The sequence below is a fragment of the Schistocerca cancellata genome, chromosome 4, assembly GCF_023864275.1.
Source record: "Schistocerca cancellata isolate TAMUIC-IGC-003103 chromosome 4, iqSchCanc2.1, whole genome shotgun sequence".
In the NCBI taxonomy this organism is placed as follows: Eukaryota; Metazoa; Arthropoda; class Insecta; order Orthoptera; family Acrididae; genus Schistocerca; species Schistocerca cancellata.
This window is the reverse complement of record NC_064629.1, coordinates 610,652,723-610,673,032: the sequence shown is the minus strand read 5'-3', so window position 1 is coordinate 610,673,032 and position 20,310 is coordinate 610,652,723. Positions and strand designations below refer to the sequence as shown.

Below are 20,310 nucleotides of genomic sequence, written 5' to 3'. Positions count from 1 at the left end.
GGACTGTGGTTAAAAGAAAGGAAGGAAGGTAGATTAGAATTCAACTTCACATTGACATTGTGATTATTATGTACAGAAAAAGGAAGGAAAGTAGACTATAGTTGAGTTGCTGAAAGTATGTCTGTGACAGCCCATGGCCATGTTGCTAATGTTACTATGTGGAAGTTTCTTGTTAAGTTATCTTGGTCGCTACTTGCTTGACTATGTGTGACCTTGAGTTATAGGGGTGGAGACCTAGGATCATCACCATTACAATGTTTCTGAATTCCAGAACTCTGATTGGTGCTAGAGTATCCACTCCACACAATGTGCCCCACATGTGTGAGATGTCAGGGACATTCTTTCAGCTGCCTGACTACAGTGTTTTAATGTCCCCATTAGAGATGAAGCACAAGCTCAGATTGGGGAAGGATGGGAAAGGAAATTGGTAGTGCTCTTTCAAAGGAATCATCCCTGGTTAAATGGAGATGAGAAAAGCAGATTTTGAGCATAATGAGGAAAAAGCAAAAGAGGACAGCATAATAAAACGAGACAGAACCAATATCTAAATGATAATGCATTTGTACTGTGAAAGTTTTAGAACTTTTGCATACCTGAGAGTAAGTGAGACTTGGGTCAGGAAGAAAAATTATGTTTAGTAGGAAGTCATGGCAAAATCAGAGAACTGTATTGTCAGTGAACAAGAAAATGGGTCTGCAAAGCATGCTAATTATGGAATTTAGGTTTCAGTTGTAATTTCTGTACTTATAGTCTATGAAATAACTTTGTGAATAACATCAGAATTTTTCTTCAAATTTTTTCAAGTACAGTAATGTGATGGGAGATCAACAGAACAGACTGTGTGAGCAAATGAGAACAGATGTAATCATAGAGGTGATGAATCGTAAGATAAATATTGCTCTATTTCTTTGATATCAGAGTCAAAGAACAACCAAAATACACAGCTGTTTTGTGAGTTAGTGAACAAAAGATTAATTCAGACTTATAAAAGAAGACAATGAGAAAGCACACATACTACTTCTTAACACTAAGGAAATGAGAAAAAGAGTGGAGAATGAGTGCAAATAAAGAAAAAATGTAAAGGGTGTAAATGTTGGATACTATGAGAAAAATGAGGAATAAAGAAGGCAACAGATGTGAAACAGAAGTGAAGAAATGATTAACTAGAATTACAAGGAAACAAAATGAAGACAAATAAAAAAGAAAAGACCACGTCTGATGTAACCTGCTATGCTTCAGTAGATGCAGTGATAGATTTTAACGGATATGTGTTACAAGCTCAAATCACATTTATTCACTTACAACACCTTAATCATCTTTTGTACCATGGAAAATATGAATTAATAACTAAAGTAATTTTTACCTGAAGAAATCTGGAGACACATCTAAGTCTTCTTCTACAATAATTGCATATCTGGCCTGTGGGAAAATATTAAAGGTAGCTGTTAAAGAGGCCTTGTAATGTTGGGATATCCGTGCATTTTTAACTCCAATTGGTGTGTGCTGAATGCCTCGTAAACCAAACAGTTTAGTAACTTCCAGTGGTTCTTCAAAGTATCCATCAATGAAAACAGTAATCATTTCTGGGTTTGCACCACTGGCTGACAGAAGGGACCGCAACATTCTAAACATTAAAAATAAAAACACTATATTACAAAGATGTGAGATTTTCTGAGATTTGAGATTTATTGTATTCCAAAACTACTTGATAACTTTTAATTAGAATAAAATAAATACATATGAGGGAAAAGTGTACACCAAAAAAACAAAACTGTAAACCATGTTCCCTTTGGGGTTGGGTGTGAAGTGGTTAAATATTATATGCAAATACCTGTATAAGTAATGTGGCCTGTTGCTGGCAATGATTGCAACTGGTACATCATGGACCTTGTTGTTTATTACCTACAAAATATTTTAAAATATGTGAGTTTGTGATGAATTATCCAGACTCTGGATTCAAGACAAATACATTACCTAAAACAGAATACATTCATTTAAAACAAACCTTAAACTTAAGATTTATACTGATATTGTCATGGACAAGAGTGCTATCAATATTTAATGCTGTGAAGACATTGATATGAATATGATGTGAAATTTAAATCAGTGTCATCAACTAAAAGTTGGAGTTAAAAAATGGAATTTTCTCAGAAGTATTACTAATTTTTGTATACATATGTAAAATTGATCATTATGAATACTATGCACTGGACTTGTATTACAAATACAAATTGTGTGTACAACATGAGACATAGTAAAATTATATTTTTATGACAAAATAATCCAAAAATGTACTGCCAGCTGTTTAACTGACTATCAGTTCATCGGCATACATGATGATGCTGACAGCATCAATCAACAAAATGTTGTGTCCTTTGGATGCCAACAGTGAACAGTACAGAAATTGGTTATATTGTTATAAAATATGTTGGGAGGAATGAAGGAGCCACATCTTGTATATTTATACTGGTGGGCAGACCTTAAACACTGCACGCAGTTTTAAAAAGTTGGTGAATATGGAACAAATTTAGCAATACTAAAACAAACACTAACCAACTTTTTGCAATAGTTGTTGTTGTTGTGGTCTTCAGTCCAAAGAATGATTTGATGCAGCTCTCCCCACTACCCTATTCTGTGCAAGTCCCTTCATGTCCAAATAACTATTGCAAACTACATCGTTTTGCACCTTCTTACTGTGTTCACTTCTCGGTCTCCCTCTACAATTTGTAGCATCAACACTTCTCTACAATACTGAATTGGTGATCCCTTGATGTCTCAGGATGTGTCCTATCAACTGATCCTTTCTTTTAGTCAAGTTATGCCTCACATTTCTTTTCTTACAAATTCTGTTCATTACCTCATCATTGGTTACATGATCTACCCATCTAGTCTTCAGTATTCTTCTGTAGCACCAAATTTCAATAACTTCGATTCTCTTCTTATCTGTCTCATTTCCATATAAGACTACACTCCAGAAAAATATCTTCAGAAGAGGTTTCCTAACACTTAAATCTATATTCATTGTTAACAAATTTCTCTTCTTGAGAAATACTTTTCTTGCCATTGCCAGTCTACATTTGATCTCCTCTCTGCTTCAGCCATCATCACTTATTTTGCTGCTGAAATAGCAAAACTCCACTACTACTTTTAGTGTCTCATTTCCTAATCTAGTTTGCTCAGCATCACATGATTTAATTTGACTACATTCCATTACGCATGTTTTACTTTTCCTGATGTTCATCTGGTATCCTCCTTTCAAGAAACTATCCATTCCATTCAACTGCTCTTTCAAGTCCTTTGCTGTCTCTGACAAAATTATAATCGCTTTGGCAAAACTCAAAATTTTTATTTCTTCTCCCTTAACTTTAACTCCTTCTCCAAATTTTTCTTTGCTTTCCTTTACTGCTTGCTCAGTGTACAAATTGCATAACATCAGGGGTAGGTTACAAACCTGCCTCACTCACTTCTCAACCACTGCTTCCCTTTCGTGCCCCTCAACTCTTACAACTGCTGTCTGGTTTCTGTACAAGTTGTGTGTAAGCCTTCACTGCCTACCTCTGCTACCTGCAGAATTTCAAAGAGTGTATTCCAGTTGACACTGTCAAAAGCATTTTCCAAATCTGCAAAAGCTTTAAACATAGGTCTATCTTTCATTAACCTATCTTCTAAAATAAGTTGTGGAGTCAATATTGCTTCAAATGTTCCTACATTTCTCCAGAATCCAAAGTGATCTTCCCTGAGGTGGACACCTACCAGTTTTTCCATTCTTCTGTAAATAATTAATGTTAGTATTTTGCAACTGTGACTTATTAAACTGATAGTTCAGTAATATTCACACCTGTAAGCACCTGCTTTCTTCTTGAAGGCTTATGATATTTCATCTCTCTCATACACCTTGCACACCAAATGGGATAGTTTGACATGGTTAGCTCTCCCAAGGATATCCCTAGTTCTGATGGAATATCATCTATTCCAGTGGCCTTGTTTTTACTTAGGTCTTTCAGTGCTCTGTCAAATTCTTCTCACAGTATCATATCTCCTATCTCATCTTCATCTACATCTTCTTCTCTCTCTATAATATTGCCCTCAAGTACATTTCCTTTGTATTGCCCTTCTATACACTCCTTTGGCCTTTCAGCTTACCCTTCTTTGTTTTATACTGGTTTTCCACCTGAGTTTCTGATATTTCTACAGCTGTTTTTCTTTTCTCCAAATGTCTCTCTTTAATTTTCCTATTGACATCATCTATCTTTTCCACTGTTATATATGCTTCTATGTCCTTACACTTGTCCTCTAGCTATTTTACATTTCCTGTCACTCTCATTTTTTAAATGTCTGTATTCCATTTTGTGTGCTTCATTTGCTACATTTTTACATTTTCTCCTTTCATCAATTAAATTCAATATTTTCTGTGATATCCAAGGATATCTATTAGGCATTGTCTTTCTATCTATTTGATCATCTGCTGCCTTCACAATTTCATGTTTCAAAGCTATTCATTTGTCTTCTGCTGGATTCCTTTCCCCTGTTTCAGTCATTCATTGTCAAATGCTCCCTCTAAAATCTCTGAACAACCTCTAGTTCTATCAACTTATCCTGGTGCCATCTCTTTAACTTTGTACCATTTCTTCAGTTTTAATCTACAGTTCATAACCAATAAATTGTGGTCAGAGTCCACATCTGCTGCTGGAAATGTCTTACAGTTTAAAATCTGGTTCCAAAAGTCTGTCTTATCATTATATAATCAATATACAAAGGAATTACATACACTGAATGCAAGCAGGTATTGATTAAAATCAAATGGAGAAGTTGAAAATTTGTGCTGGACCAGGATTCCAACCTGGGTCTCCTGTATACCATGGAGATACTCTCACCACAGAGCCATCCGAACATAGTGGTCATTGTAACTGCACGGGGTACACTAATATGTACCCCGACAAATCCAAATTCTCATCTTATACACGCACTACACATGTAGTGCTCCTTGCCCATTATCCCAATTACTCACAGAATTTTGCTGATTCTCGTAAAAGTTTGAGTCTTGTGTGCATCTGCACTGAAGAGATCATTGGGCATGTTGCCTTAATTTTTATGTATATAGTGTCTGTTTTTTTAGACATGTCTGTTCTTTCAGACATGTCTGAAACAACAGACACTATTGTGATCCAGCAATGCTGCCAAATCACCTTTATTTCCTGGAGGTAAATTTCTGAACTTGAGGTTGTGTGTGGTAATTCCTTGCATATATTCTGATTATTTTTCAGCAATTAATGCTGCAGAATATTTAAGTTATGCCACAAAAGAATAACCAATATACAGAATTTTCAAGACTTTAACAGATGAAAGGGTAGCGTGTCACAAGAAAACTGATCCCAATAGTCCAAAATTGATTTCATTTTTGAATTTAGCACCTACAACTTATCAAAAATGTTGTTGGCTACTGAAATTGACAACAACTATGTAGACTGAAGACATCTGCAAAGTTTTAGACCATATATGGAGTTAAATGACCTGTACGTAGTGACTGAATTTTTTCTCCAATTTTAGCCATATTAAAGTGTACAAATCTGTATTATGTGCTGAAAATCAGCAGAGATTTATTAAAATAAATGAAGACATTCTTAAATGTTGTTATTTCTTAACATGATTAACTATTGATCATTGTGACCAGAAAAAAGTTATTATGGGTTTAATATATAATTAATAAAATCTCACTTAATTTAGATACCAGCTGTCAGAGGCAGTTGCACTATTGCTTTATGTACTTATTCGGAATGTATGTGTTGAGAATAAATCAAAACTAGATTCAAAAACTGGATTTTATAAAGATCAACATTTTTAATTCTTCTTCTATTTATGCATCAGTGCATGACTACCATGGTTATTAACAGATTTGGGATGGTTAATACAAGGGGTGTCTGGATATCCTTCCTGTCACCACCCTGTTACACCCCAGGATGGAATGTGTGTATCCAGACTGTCTGTGTGTAGTGTTATTCATTTAAAAGAGAGCAAAAGTTTTCTAAATATTTGTGAATCATGTAACTGAGGTGAAACTTGGGTACCAAACCAGTATTCACATGCTGGTATGTGGGAAACTACCTAAAAACTACACCCAGGCTGGCCAGAACCCTGACCCATGTCATTAATCTGCCAGGCTGATTCGATCCAGGAAGTGGATCCTGGAAGTGGTGCTTCACATGCATGGCTATCTGGGTAGGTAAAGTTCAATATTTTTTATTATAAATGAATACACAAGTCCCCACTTACAGCCAATTTATAGCGCTTAAAAAAGTATGACAGAGCACTGAAAAGGTCATTTAATCATTAAGATTTAAGATCAGATGTATCACTAATGTTTCACTTTCGTGCACTGGTGATAAAGGGGAAGACATTGTATATATCCTTTGATAAATAAAGAATATTTACTTGTAACCTTGGTCTTGTCTATCCTGTGATTGGGATTGGACAGTCATCTGGTTAGAGTAATGTTAGTTAATTACTTATTTAGGTGCAAGTTTGATTTACCATATTAATGATGAATATTATTAAATTTGATGTTTTAGTGGAGAGACAGAAGAAGAAAGATACAAGGAAGTATAGAAACTGCTGAGAAACAAGCTAATGAGATTAGATTTTATATTAAAGATTGCAGAACTGAAGTTTTTAATCTGGAAGTAACATATGTATTAGATTTGTATACCACTGTCAGGTAACACCTAATAAATTTGAGCATAAAGAATATCCAACATTCATCTAAAGCTGGAGACATGGTTAAGTCCTTCATCAAGTTTACGAAAATGTTCAATTATTACACAGACCAAAAACCTGAAATTGATCACTTACAGTATAAAAATCTCTAGTACTAAGAAAAGACAGCTATATAAGGAACTAAGATACAATAAAAATACTGACTCTGTTGAATAAGACAAAACAAAATTATATTTAAGAAAGTTCTCAAGGCAGCAAAGCAGATAACAAATAATAAATTAACTATAAGACATGAGAATAAATCAAATGTAGTGTGGTTAGTTGTGAAATCTGAATTAGGCATTAAAGCCTCAAGTTATGAAATTTGTAAAATCAAACTTGAAGATGCAATTATTGTAAACTGATATCACATTACAGAATGCTTCAATGAATTCTTCATTAACATAGTGAAATCAGATGTCAATATTGCAGATTTTGATGACAAAGTATGTCCGTTCAGACCAGATCAAATGTCTGATGCCTAACAAAGTACAAAACAGTGTCAGCAATAGAAGTAGAAAACATTATATTAACACTGAAAAATAAAAATTCTGCAGCTTGGGATGGGATACACACAAAATTTCTTAAAAGTGTGCATAAAATAATAGGGCATCCACTATCTATAATAATAAACCAATATTTTGAACACTGATGTTTCCTGAAGGTGCTAAAGTATGCAGAAGTAAAACCACCATTCAAAAACGGATCAAGAGAGGATATGGGAAAATATCATCCCATCTCTTTCCTTTCAGTCTTGTTAAAAGTATTTCAAAGTACTCCTGCCATCCAGATTAAAAATTTTATTGAAAAATATGAGATTATTTTGAAAAATCAATTTGGCTTCTTGCATGGAAATGCACAACAGATTCAATTAACAAGTCTCTTGACAAGATCAGCACATCATTAGATGATAAGAATGAAGTTGCAGGGATATTTTATGACTTCACAAAACCCTTTGAGTCAGTAAATGATGCACTTCTTATCCATAAACTTGACAGGTATGGAATTAGGGGGTGGTGTTCTACATTTGTTTACTTCTACCTGTGCAGTGGAAAACAAAGAGTTATTGTCTTTGCAAATGCAGCAAATTATTCTTCCAAATGAAAGCCTGTAACACAAGGTGCTACTTAAGTTTATGTGCCAGGACCTATTTTGTTTATATTCTACATTACTGATTTACCACTTAATATCAATGCATACAAGATCATTTATAAAGATGCTTTCAGCTCAGTGGATTAACCCTGAACATCACAAAAGCTCATACCATCCGTTTTGGAACAAAACAGTCAACATCCCAGGAAATTAAAATAAACCTTAAGAATCAAAATCTAGAAGAAATAGATACTATGAAATTTTTAGGATTTTAAGTTGAATAAACAAGTGGAATATCCAGTAAACAAATTTCGTAGCTTCACATTTGAAATGCAAATATTAGCTAATGACACTGACATTGGCAAAAGGAAAATAACATACCATAGTTACTTATTCAACCACTTACAAGGTACAGGGGAAATTCAAACAACATTAAGCACATACTCAAATTACAGAAAAGAATCATTAGTAACACATGTACTGTGCATCCAAGGAAATCATGTCATCCATTATTTAAAAATCTGAAATTATTAACAGTCCTAGCAATTTAGAATTATGAAAGGAAAATTGTTTTAATCAATTTCAAGAAATAAAGATTTGTATGCACCCTGCTCATCATTTAGACTTTTAAGTCCAGAATCCCCAGTATTTGAGGATGAAAATTTACAACAAGCTAAAAGCCAAAAACAATTTGAGTATTAACCTAGATTCACTAGAAGGAAAGCTACATGGTACTCTACTTCAGCAATGCTACAACCCGGTTGAGAATCTCATGAAGGATGAACTGAATATTTGAGCATAATGTGGTTAATCAATTGTCTTGTGTAAATATAGATGTTTTTTCACAAACAAGTTCATTCATGTTTAAGTGTTACTCTATCTTATTAATTATAGTTTTATGTAAGTGAAGTTGTGTTAACCATATTTTGACGTGTATCCCATATTCTAATCAAATGATCAGCATCTGCATGTTATGAGATGAATAAATCAAAGTTTCTTGTAATAAAAAACAGTACTACTATTTTCCTTACTGGTTCAGGGCTAAAAATTATTGGTGCAGGGTCTTGGCAGCTGCAGACACTTCCATAACCTTCAATGTGGTTACAAAACTGCCTTCGCCTTCTGTTTTCCTCATTGTCTGGCCAATAACATTCACTGTCTGTGGATCAAAGAATGTCAGAATTACAATAAATTTATCGTTCTTGTAAAGAGAATACATCATGCTGGTATTTACTAAGTATCATGTCCAGTAAGTATCAATCATTGAAACCACTGCTGTCAATTTTAGAGTCAGAACAGGAGTTTAGCATATAAGGAATGAGGAAGAACTTTGCCATTCCAGCATTTACCTGATGAAACACAGCAAATATATACCAAACATATCAAGATTAGAATTTAAATCACTTCTGACTCAATATAAATCCATTATTTAACCACAATTTAACTTTATGATTTCCTGTTTGTGTGGTAAATGTAACATAGAGAAATATACAGTAAGTACGTTGATTCAACACAACATGGTTCACAACAAACTACTGAGTGAGGAGGGCACAGTGCTCAGACACTAGACTTTCATTTGAGAGGATGGATTATGTGGATTTAGGTCTTTATTAAATCAGTTAAGGACAACGCATGACAATTCACTTGAAAAGGATGTGGCTTATTCCCCTGTCCTTGTACAATCTGAGTTTGAACTCTGTTTACAGTGACCTCCTTATCAAGAGTGTATTAAATCCTCATCATCCTCCTGTACTTGATTATCTTTAAATTATATATATTTCACAATAAATTCGGTAGTAATTGCCAATAATATGTGAAATTTGTTAAGGGTTGTGTAGAACAATAGTAAAGGTGGTATGACAATCCAAAACTCTGTGACAGTCTGTGAACTTGAACACCGATTATTCTCAACATCATCACCATAATCTCCACCATAACCATGATCATGATCATGATCATCATCATCCTGTGTTTTCTATAACTTGCATAGATTTTTGGTATTAGTCACATACTAATTGTAGAGTTGTAGAAGTGCAATGTTGGTTGTATTCTTTGATTTTCCAGTTATCGAGAAAAGCCTTTGATTATTTTCTTACACCAAATTGCTGATCTAGTCTAGTCTGTTATAATCTTTAAATATACTCAAAAAGGTCAAGTATATACCATCAATTAATTCTTTATCTTTGGCTTCAAAACCCATAAGCAACTCTTGTACTGAGGAAATGAGGTTGCTACTGTTCTGTAGAAATTCATTAGGAGCTCCATATGGGAAATTTCTCAGTACCCTTCTAAATGTGCCAAATATAAATAGTAAAATACATTTGTTCATGATGTCTCAATCATATTAATGACTGACACAGCATCCAGATAAAATTTAGTTTGTACTTGGGAGAGATACCTTCTGAGCATATTCTTGTACTTAATTTATTTTTTCTGCATGTCCATTGCTTTAGTGAAGTTTCTAAAAATGTTATAGGTTGTATTTTGCTTCTGCCAAAATAAATAAATACAAGTTACAATCTTGGGATGGTTTTTCTGTAATTATAAACAAGAATAATCAACTTGACTGTACTACAAATAACAGCAGCAGAAGTACTAGTACTAGTACTAGTACTAGTAGTAGTAGTGGTGGTGGTGTTCATAGGGGTTTGTTTGAGGATCTGTTTTATTACATCTACTGATAGGGTGCATATTTACAATACAGTAGGAAATCCTTACCTTCAGCAGGTACAAGGGGAATTTCTGCATGGAGCATAACTGGGGCTCCCCAGGTATTGAATTCAGTGCTTTTACTATAAGATTCGCCAAACATTTTTGAGCCCTTTTGTGTTACCATTGCCCACATATCTCTCCATCCTATTACTTGTGAACGCTTAGAGCCAAGACGTCTCAACAAATCTCGGGCAGGCTGTTTCATTTGAAATGTTCCTTCATCCTAGAAAAGACAGTAAAAGTATAATGATGATTTTGCTTGGATGTTAGAGTAACACAAATGAAGTATCAAACTGCCAAACTCTGTAATTTCCAGTTATCTCACAAACAATATAATTACAACAGAAGAATCTCTTTGATTATTGTTATCAATGAATATTCAATAAGAATTTATTTCATATTATTCTGCTTTGTGTAAAACGTGTGGAAGTTCAAATGGCAACAATTACACATTTTTAGTGAGAATACACACCAAAATAATGCATAAAATTTTAATAGCTATTACTATACAGACTAGGTTGATAACATTTGTAGATTATTGTACATAAAAGCACAGAAAATAAACAAAATAATTTTAATTTAAATAAATTTACATCCTGCCTGGCATGATTTGAGTAATTTTCAGGTTGGACCATTTTTTAAGCTATAAGGGGATATGTCAAAAGGATACTTAATAATAACCAATCAACTTGCTGTCTGTCCACATGAATGGCCACCAGTTAACTGTCACCATTCATGGGCAGCTGGACACCCAGTTGCTGAACATGCTGTCCAACACACCGTGCTTCAGTTCAATGACTGCTTCACAGCCTGTGCCATCTGTTTCTTCCTACCAACACCAGTTTCTCTGAACTGCGTGGATAGGAACTCTTACGGCTATATATCCTATGTTCCCAAAACCCCTTTGCCTCAACCTTCACTAGTCCCTGTCCTTCAACCACCTATCACCTTCCCTGCTCCCAGTCCAGAACTACACAGACTTCTATTCCACCAACACACCCACTAGTCTATCTCTTTTTTCCCCCCTCATCTGCTTCTTTTAATTTTCACTCCCTCTCCCCCCCCCCCCCCAACCTATCAACTGTACCTAGCACCCCTACCCTGTCACCACCACATCCCTGCATGCTCCAACAAGCAGCAATACACCATCCCCCATCCCTACCCTGCTATCCCTCCCCTCCCCCACACAAGCCTCCTCCTTATCTGCACCACCGAAATTGTTTCTCCCACCTAGTACAGTTGCTCACAGTCCTCTTTTCATAATATTGTCTTTATTCCAACCTGGATTTTCTATTGCTTAATACTAAACAAAGTTATATGTTCTTAACATGTGATTCATTCTAAAGGAAATTGAGACATTACTGCTGCTGCATCTTTCGCAAATACTACACTCCTGGAAATTGAAATAAGAACACCGTGAATTCATTGTCCCAGGAAGGGGAAACTTTGACACATTCCTGGGGTCAGATACATCACATGATCACACTTACAGAACCACAGGCACATAGACACAGGCAACAGAGCATGCACAATTTCGGCACTAGTACAGTGTATATCCACCTTTCGCAGCAATGCAGGCTGCTATTCTCCTATGGAGACGATCGTAGAGATGCTGGATGTAGTCCTGTGGAACGGCTTGCCATGCCATTTCCACCTGGCACCTCAGTTGGACCAGCTTTCGTGCTGGACGTGCAGACCGCGTGAGACGACGCTTCATCCAGTCCCAAACATGCTCAATGGGGGACAGATCCGGAGATCTTGCTGGCCAGGGTAGTTGACTTACACCTTCTAGAGCACGTTGGGTGGCACGGGATACATGCGGACGTGCATTGTCCTGTTGGAACAGCAAGTTCCCTTGCCGGTCTAGGAATGGTAGAACGATGGGTTCGATGACGGTTTGGATGTACCGTGCACTATTCAGTGTCCCCTCGACGATCACCAGTGGTGTACGGCCAGTGTAGGAGATCGCTCCCCACACCATGATGCCGGGTGTTGGCCCTGTGTGCCTCGGTCGTATGCAGTCCTGATTGTGGCGCTCACCTGCACGGCGCCAAACACGCATACGACCATCATTGGCACCAAGGCAGAAGCGACTCTCATTGCTGAAGACGACACGTCTCCATTCGTCCCTCCATTCACGCCTGTCGCGACGCCACTGGAGGCGGGCTGCACGATGTTGGGGCGTGAGCGGAAGACGGCCTAACGGTGTGCGGGACCGTAGCCCAGCTTCATGGAGACGGTTGCGAATGGTCCTCGCCGATACCCCAGGAGCAACAGTGTCCCTAATTTGCTGGGAAGTGGCAGTGCGGTCCCCTACGGCACTGCGTAGGATCCTACGGTCTTGGCGTGCATCCGTGCGTCGCTGCGGTCCGGTCCCAGGTCGACGGGCACGTGCACCTTCCGCCGACCACTGGCGACAACATCGATGTACTGTGGAGACCTCACGCCCCACGTGTTGAGCAATTCGGCGGTACGTCCACCCGGCCTCCCGCATGCCCACTATACGCCCTCGCTCAAAGTCCGTCAACTGCACATACGGTTCACGTCCACGCTGTCGCGGCATGCTACCAGTGTTAAAGACTGCGATGGAGCTCCGTATGCCACGGCAAACTGGCTGACACTGACGGCGGCGGTGCACAAATGCTGCGCAGCTAGCGCCATTCGACTGCCAACACCGCGGTTCCTGGTGTGTCCGCTGTGCCGTGCGTGTGATCATTGCTTGTACAGCCCTCTCGCAGTGTCCGGAGCAAGTATGGTGGGTCTGACACACCGGTGTCAATGTGTTCTTTTTTCCATTTCCGGGAGTGTACATTATTTTAGAACAAAATCTTTGACACTGTGTACATGATCTTTTGTTACACTGTTCATCATATTCAGCACCATTATCTTGCTTACTTCCTCATATGCTACACCATTATCTTACTTACTTACCATTTTGGGAAATAAATTTATGTGGTTCTGTTTGGTTTTACATTCAGGTATCTCTTATGTTGAAGCTATAAAATAAAATAATTAAATCAAACATACCTTTATGGCAAAAATGATTATCCTTCCATCTGACACCATATTAAGAAATAGTGCCATGGCCTCGTCTTCATGTGGGGAATAGGTATCAAATATTCGTTGTGCCATTACACTTCCACTTGCTTGGTTCAATACTAGAACATGTATTCCTCGGCCCTTATGCTCTTCGTTGTCCTCCAGAATCTAAGAAAGAGAATAGTTATGATTGTCACTGAACAGATTTAATATGGTTATAAACATGAATAAAGTCGGGTGCTAGGAGAAGTGTCATGCTACTTAGGTTAAGAAAGAAATATGAGGACAGAGCCAAAGATCTTTGAAGGCAGTAGTTGTGGGCAGGAACTAATTGAAAATGAAGGTGGGTGGTTTGTGAAGGGCACTTTCTGGCTGAATATTTAAGATTAACTACTGTTTGGAGAGAAAGGGCAGGGTTGGGGTAGTGAGTGATGTGGATGAGATGGCACTGGTTCTAAAATGCTTGTAGAAATTAAAAACTTTGTTCTCAGCATTCTGGACCTGGCTGGTTGAGCTGCCCTTGTGTGGCCTATGATATGGCTGTTTTCACAAGTGAGCCAGTGATGGTGTAAGATATGCTTGTGAGAAGACTGGAACAGGAAGTTGTTGATGTATATGACTCGTTAAACAAGGGTTTGGGAACATGAGTTGTATATGGAAGGACAAGTTTGTTTGTTTGTTTGTTTGTTTGTGTGTGTGTGTGTGTGTGTGTGTGTGTGTGTGTGTGTGTGTTTTGGACTCAATAATGAGTACTGTTAACCCATGTAACATCCTTACAAAATGGGATTGGCTGATGAGACTGCTCTGAAGAAATTTCTGCAAATCTGTTAAGTGCTCACTCACTCTTAAAATCACAAAATCAAAATTTATTTTCTAGAAATATATGAGTTTTAGGGCAAGCTATCATCCATTCAGCGAATGCAATGACTGAGGGTTACAGACGGTATCATTTTCAGTTCAGTGCAGAATGATAAAACTTATTTTTGACCAAAAGGGCTTAAGCTCTTCCTTCACTTACCGTTGTACCATCAACTGAAACAGACACCTTGGATTGGCTGGAGAGAACATCTATTGCTAGGGATTTGGGCTGACTTTCCTGCAGCCTCAGGCTATTTCTTCTGCTCTCGCCATCAACGAACTCTCCTCCATCCTCTGGAAACGAGAAAGTTGAAAATTAAACTCCATTCATGGTATTTCATAAGACGAGAAAACAACAAATCTTCTGTGAACGTATTAAAATTTTATTTGAATCAGAACCTATAGTTTTTTAACCTTCTATACTATATTTGAGTTCAAAACCAAGGCATCATTGTAAAGTGAGGAAAGTGGAAAGATGATTAATCATTGTAGATGATCGTCAAGATTTCCCTACAAATCGGAATTTTTCTCTCTGTAAGAAAGAAGCACTCTCGGCATCGTATAGGCAGGAGAACAATACACACATCAAAAAAAGTTTTGCAGCAACTCGGTTCCGAGAGTTCCGGAACCTGTACAAGGAATTGAAATAGAGATCAGCATAAAAATCATTTCCGCCCTTTTTATTGCTCATGAAAACCACACATTCCATGTTTTGTTACGATACAGCGAGACCTTCAGAGGTGGTGGTCCAGATTGCTGTACACACCGGTACCTCTAATACCCAGTAGCATGTCCTCTTGCAATGATGCATGCATGTATTTTTCGTGGCATGCTATTAACAAGTTCATCAAGGCACTGTTGGTCCAGATTGTCCCACTCCTCAACGGCGATTCGGCGTAGATCCCTCAGAGTGGTTGGTGGGTCAGGTCATCCATAAATAGCCCTTTTCAATCTGTCCCAGGCATGTTCGATAGGGTTCAGGTCTGGAGAACATACTGGCCACTCTAGTCGAGCGATGTCGTTAGCCTGAAGGAAGTCATTCACAAGATGTGTACGATGGCAGCGCGAATTGTCGTCCGTGAAGACGAATGCCTCGGCAATATGCTACCAATATGGTTGCACTATCGGTCGGAGGATGGTATTCACGTATCGTACAGCCGTTACAGCACCTTCCACGACCACCAGCGGCATACGTCGGCCCCACATAATGCCACCCTAAAACATCAGGGAACCTCCATCTCGCTGCACTCACTGGACAGTGTGTCTAAGGTGTTCAGCCTGACCGGGTTGTCTCCAAACACGTCTCCGACGATTGTGTGGTTGAAGGCATATGCGACAGTCATCGGTGAAGAGAACGTGATGCCAATCATGAGCGATCCGTTCGGCCCATCTGTACCGTGCTGCATGGAGTCGTGGTTGCAAAGATGGACCTCGCCATGGACGTCGGGAGTGAAGTCGAGCATCATGCAGGCTATTGCCCACAGTTTGAGTCGTAACATGACGTCTTGTGGTCGCACGAAAAGCATTATTCAGCAAGGTGGCGTTGCTGTCAGGGTTCCTCCGAGCCATAATCTGTAGGTAGCGGTCATCTACTGCAGTAATGGCCCTGAGCGAGGCATGTCATCCACAGTTCCTGTCTCTCTGTATCTTCTCAATGTCCGAACAATATCGCTTTGGTTCACTCCGAGATGCCTGTACACTTCCCTTGTTGAGAGCCCTTCCTGACAAAGTAACAGTGTGGACGAGATCGAACAGCGGTATTGACTGTCTAGGCATGGTTGAACTACAGACAACACGAGCCGTGTACCGCCTTCTTGGTGGAATGACTGAAATTGATCAGTTGTCGAACCCCCTGCTTCTAATAGGCGCTGTTCATGCATGGTTGTATACATCTTTGGGCGGGTTTAGTGACATCTCTGAACAGTCAAAGGGACTGTGTCTGTGATACAACACCCACAGTCAACGTCTATCTTCAGGAGTTCTAGGAACCGGGGTGATGCAAAACTTTTTTTGATGTGTGTAGATGCTGTAGCGAGAAGCACCGCATTAGCGTTTACCATAAGAATATAGATTTATACGCTTCCCTATTCTAAAATGTCAGCGTTAAAGCTTATGAAGCACGATCCAACTGGATAAAATTAGAATCGACAGAACGATATACAAGGGTGTTAGAAAACGATACCGACAAACTTCAACGTTTTGAGGAAGGTGTCGTCAGGAACAAGTTGAGGATAGGAACCTGTGTCCAGAAACGTCATCCAACAAAGCTACAGAATGTCTAAGTTAAAGGAGCCGGCGCCTGCCGCTGGGACATGGGTTCGCAAATGGACTGGCCGCCCTTGAGTGTCCACCTGCTTACCCGCAGGCGCTGTCAGCAGGCAGTTCCCCCTCCACCTCTCTGCTACCCACTACCCGTTTGTTACAGATGCGTACCTCGTGTCGTTAGCGTTGTCGGTGTCGAAGTTTATTTGGCGTTCACAATAGGACAAAATTAGTGAGAGGAAAATGGAGGGGGACGGGGGGGGGGAGTTAATGTTCTCAAAACGAATATCGGTCGAATCCCAACTCTTCAATCCACAATGGAAAAAAGATTACTTTTTTATTGAAACAGAAACCGGCTGTCAGTGTCTGTTTTGTAATGCTATTTTAACTGCGTGGAAGAAGTACAATGTGAGGCGATATTTTCAACTCCTTTTGAGAAATTCGTCATAATTTTGCATACTGAGGAAAGGACGGAACTGGAGGTGGGAGCAAACTGCAGAAACAACGGATATGCTACTGGGATTCCCGCATTCCGTTAGTATCGGTAATATACCCATCCTGCTAATTTCCATGCACACAAAGGGAATCATTGTGGATAATAGGCACAGTGACTATAGCCTTACAAATAATGCCAAATAATTCGAATAAATAACAAAATATAACAGAAAAAAATTTTGTCTTTCAAGGTGTTTCGAACCGTTACTATAAATTCACCATGCTTCCCAGCCCTTCCCGTTCACCATTACACTATCAGTGATATGTCAAACAGATTGCTTGCAATTATACTTACGAGCCCGAATCTCGTCCGACACAGAGCGGAATGAAACATCACTGTTTCGATACAATTAGTCCGTTCCAAGCACAGGTAGACTGAAACAGCCTTATTTTGAAACAACGATACAGTTTCTGTGTCTGGCTCGAGATCGAATCTGGTCCGGTTATCCGAGACAGGGGCGGAATGAAACACCACTGTTTCGAAACAGTGAACCACAGCCGTTCCGAAACACTGAAACAGTTCCACGTATCGATACACTGTATCGAAACATAGAAACAGTGGCCAAGTCTACACCAGACGAGTGTAACCCCAATGTTTGCGTGGTAGAGTCATTATGGTGTATGTGTATGTGGAGAAAGTGTTTGTTCAGCAATCTCCGACATAGTGTAACTGAGGCGGAATAAGGGGAACCAGCCTGTATTCGCCGAGGCAGATGGAAGACCGCCTTAAAAACCATCCACAGACTGGCCGGCACATCAGACCTCGACACTAATGCCCCGGGCGGATTCGTACCGGGGACCGGCACGCCTTCCCGCCCGGAAAGCAATGCGTTAGATCGCACTGCTAACCGGGCCGGCTGCCTTGCCATACTGTAATAATTACGACAATACAAAGAATAGACTCGAGCATCAGCTTCCGATCGTGTGTAATCGTAGTCTTCAGTCCAGGTGGAAAACTTGAGATCATATATAGGATGCTGGGCAATCAGCCCCCAAAGAAGACTCCTTGCACAAAATTCGTACGACCAATCTTGGAGTATTGCTCAAGTGTGTGCGACGCATACCAACTTGGACTAGCAGAGAATAATGAACGTAAAAAAAAAGGGCACCAGGATTGATCATAAGATGGTTTGGTTCCTATGAGAGTGTCCTGGAAATGCTGACAGTTCTTACCTGGCAGACGTGAGAAGATGGACACCAACTATACCACGAGAACCTACTTACAAAGTCATGAAATGTGTTCGCGAACTTCGAATAGAGAACCACAACAGCTATGCAATTTACAACACGTGAAAATTTGTGCCGGACTCGGACTCGAACCCGGATTTTCCGCCTGTCGCGAGCGGTCACGTTAACCACTTCGCCTATCCGAGCACGCTTTCAGGATCGACCCAAATCTACATACGTCCCAGTGTCTCCTTCCCTTCGTGCTCCCACAATTATGTGATTTCTGCACAGGGAGACTTATTACTTTTATCGTCAGATTGCCTTGAATTTGGCATGAAATACATACAGACCTGTTAAATACAGACACTGCACTAACGTATTTACAAAGACTCAAGAGCCAGTGTTAAATGAAGAATCTAGTAAGACACTACAACCTTCTACATATCGCACCCATAAGGACTGCGGAGGCAATGTTAGACTAATAATTGCATTTAAGCAGTCATGGTTCCGGGACTCCATACGCGAATGGAACGGGAAGCAACTCTAATACGGGGTAACCTATTATGGGAAGAACCCGCGCCATACACTTCACAGTGCTCTGCAGAGTACCGATGTAGATGTAGAAGCTGTTCCAGTGTGCTGATGGAAGTAAAGATACGAAATGATGATTTCGAGCCACTCCAACGATTTTATATGACGTGCATAATTTCTTACTGCACAAAAAACGCAATTTTCGATTAAAAACTACCGAAAACTTCTACTTCCTTCCTTACCGACGTGATGCAGTGTCGTCTGCTGTAGCGTCAATATAGCGGCTCCGTAAGGAACTTTCGTGTCGATACCTCTCTATATAGATTTGGGCTTTACGTATGTATACAAACACACACACTAGAGTTAGCTCGTGTCGCTACGCACGATGCCTATACGGATACCTCCAAAATTTTTTCTTAAAGCCGTAGCTCTGTCACAGGTACACAAATCTTTGACTCCCTTTGTTTCGAGTTTCCTTCACTTTCGGTGAAACATCCCATATTCCGAACCGATAGTACAGGGTTATTACAAATTATTGAAGCGATTTCACAGCTCTACAATAACTTTATTATTTGAGATATTTTCACAATACTTTGCACACACATACAAAAACTCAAAAAGTTTTTTTAGGCATTCACAAATGTCCGATATGTGCCCCTTTAGTGATTCGGCAGACATCAAGCCGATAATCAAGTTCCTCCCACACTCGGCGCAGCATGTCCCCATCAATGAGTTCGAAAGCATCGTTGATGCGAGCTCGCAGTTCTGGCACGTTTCTTGGTGGAGGAGGTTTAAACACTGAATCTTACACATAACCCAACAGAAAGAAATCGCATGGGGTTAAGTCGGGGGAGCGTGGAGGCCATGACATGAATTGCTGATCATGATCTCCACCACGACCGATCCATCGGTTTTCCAATCTTCTGTTTAAGAAATGCCGAACATCATGATGGAAGTGCGGTGGAGCACCATCCTGTTGAAAGATGAAGTCGGCGCTGTCGGTCTCCAGTTCTGGCATGAGCCAATTTTCCGCGGGCTACGCGTGAAACTTGCACGCACGCGTTCAACCGTTTCTTCGCTCACTGCAGGCCGACCTGGTGATTTCCCCTTACAGAGGCATCCAGAAGCTTTAAACTGCGCATACCATCGCCGAATGGAGTTAGCAGTTGGTAGATCTTTGTTGAACTTCGTCCTGAAGTGTCGTTGCACTGTTATGACTGACTGATGTGAGTGCATTTCAAGCACGACATACGCTTTCTCGGCTCCTGTCGCCATTTTGTCTCACTGCGCTCTCGAGCGCTCTGACGGCAGAAACCTGAAGTGCGGCTTCAGCCGAACAAAACTATGAGTTTTTCTACGTATCTGTAGTGTGTCGTGACCATATGTCAATGAATGGAGCTACAA

At 39.6% G+C, this 20,310-nt stretch overlaps 1 protein-coding gene across 4 annotated transcripts in view; it reads right to left on the bottom strand.

Moving 5' to 3' along the window:
- The window catches only part of LOC126185203 (protein O-linked-mannose beta-1,2-N-acetylglucosaminyltransferase 1-like), an 842,885-nt gene that overhangs the window by 47,846 nt on the left and 774,729 nt on the right, over positions 1-20,310 (bottom strand). For all 4 annotated transcript variants that reach the window (XM_049928081.1, XM_049928083.1, XM_049928084.1 and 1 more), the window contains 6 exons: positions 14,612-14,745; positions 13,582-13,761; positions 10,561-10,777; positions 8,874-9,001; positions 1,832-1,902; positions 1,364-1,624 (listed from right to left, as the gene is read on the bottom strand). In XM_049928081.1, the coding sequence (XP_049784038.1) occupies positions 1,364-1,624; positions 1,832-1,902; positions 8,874-9,001; positions 10,561-10,777; positions 13,582-13,761; positions 14,612-14,745 (991 nt within the window). The remainder of the gene's footprint in view (positions 1-1,363; positions 1,625-1,831; positions 1,903-8,873; positions 9,002-10,560; positions 10,778-13,581; positions 13,762-14,611; positions 14,746-20,310) is intronic.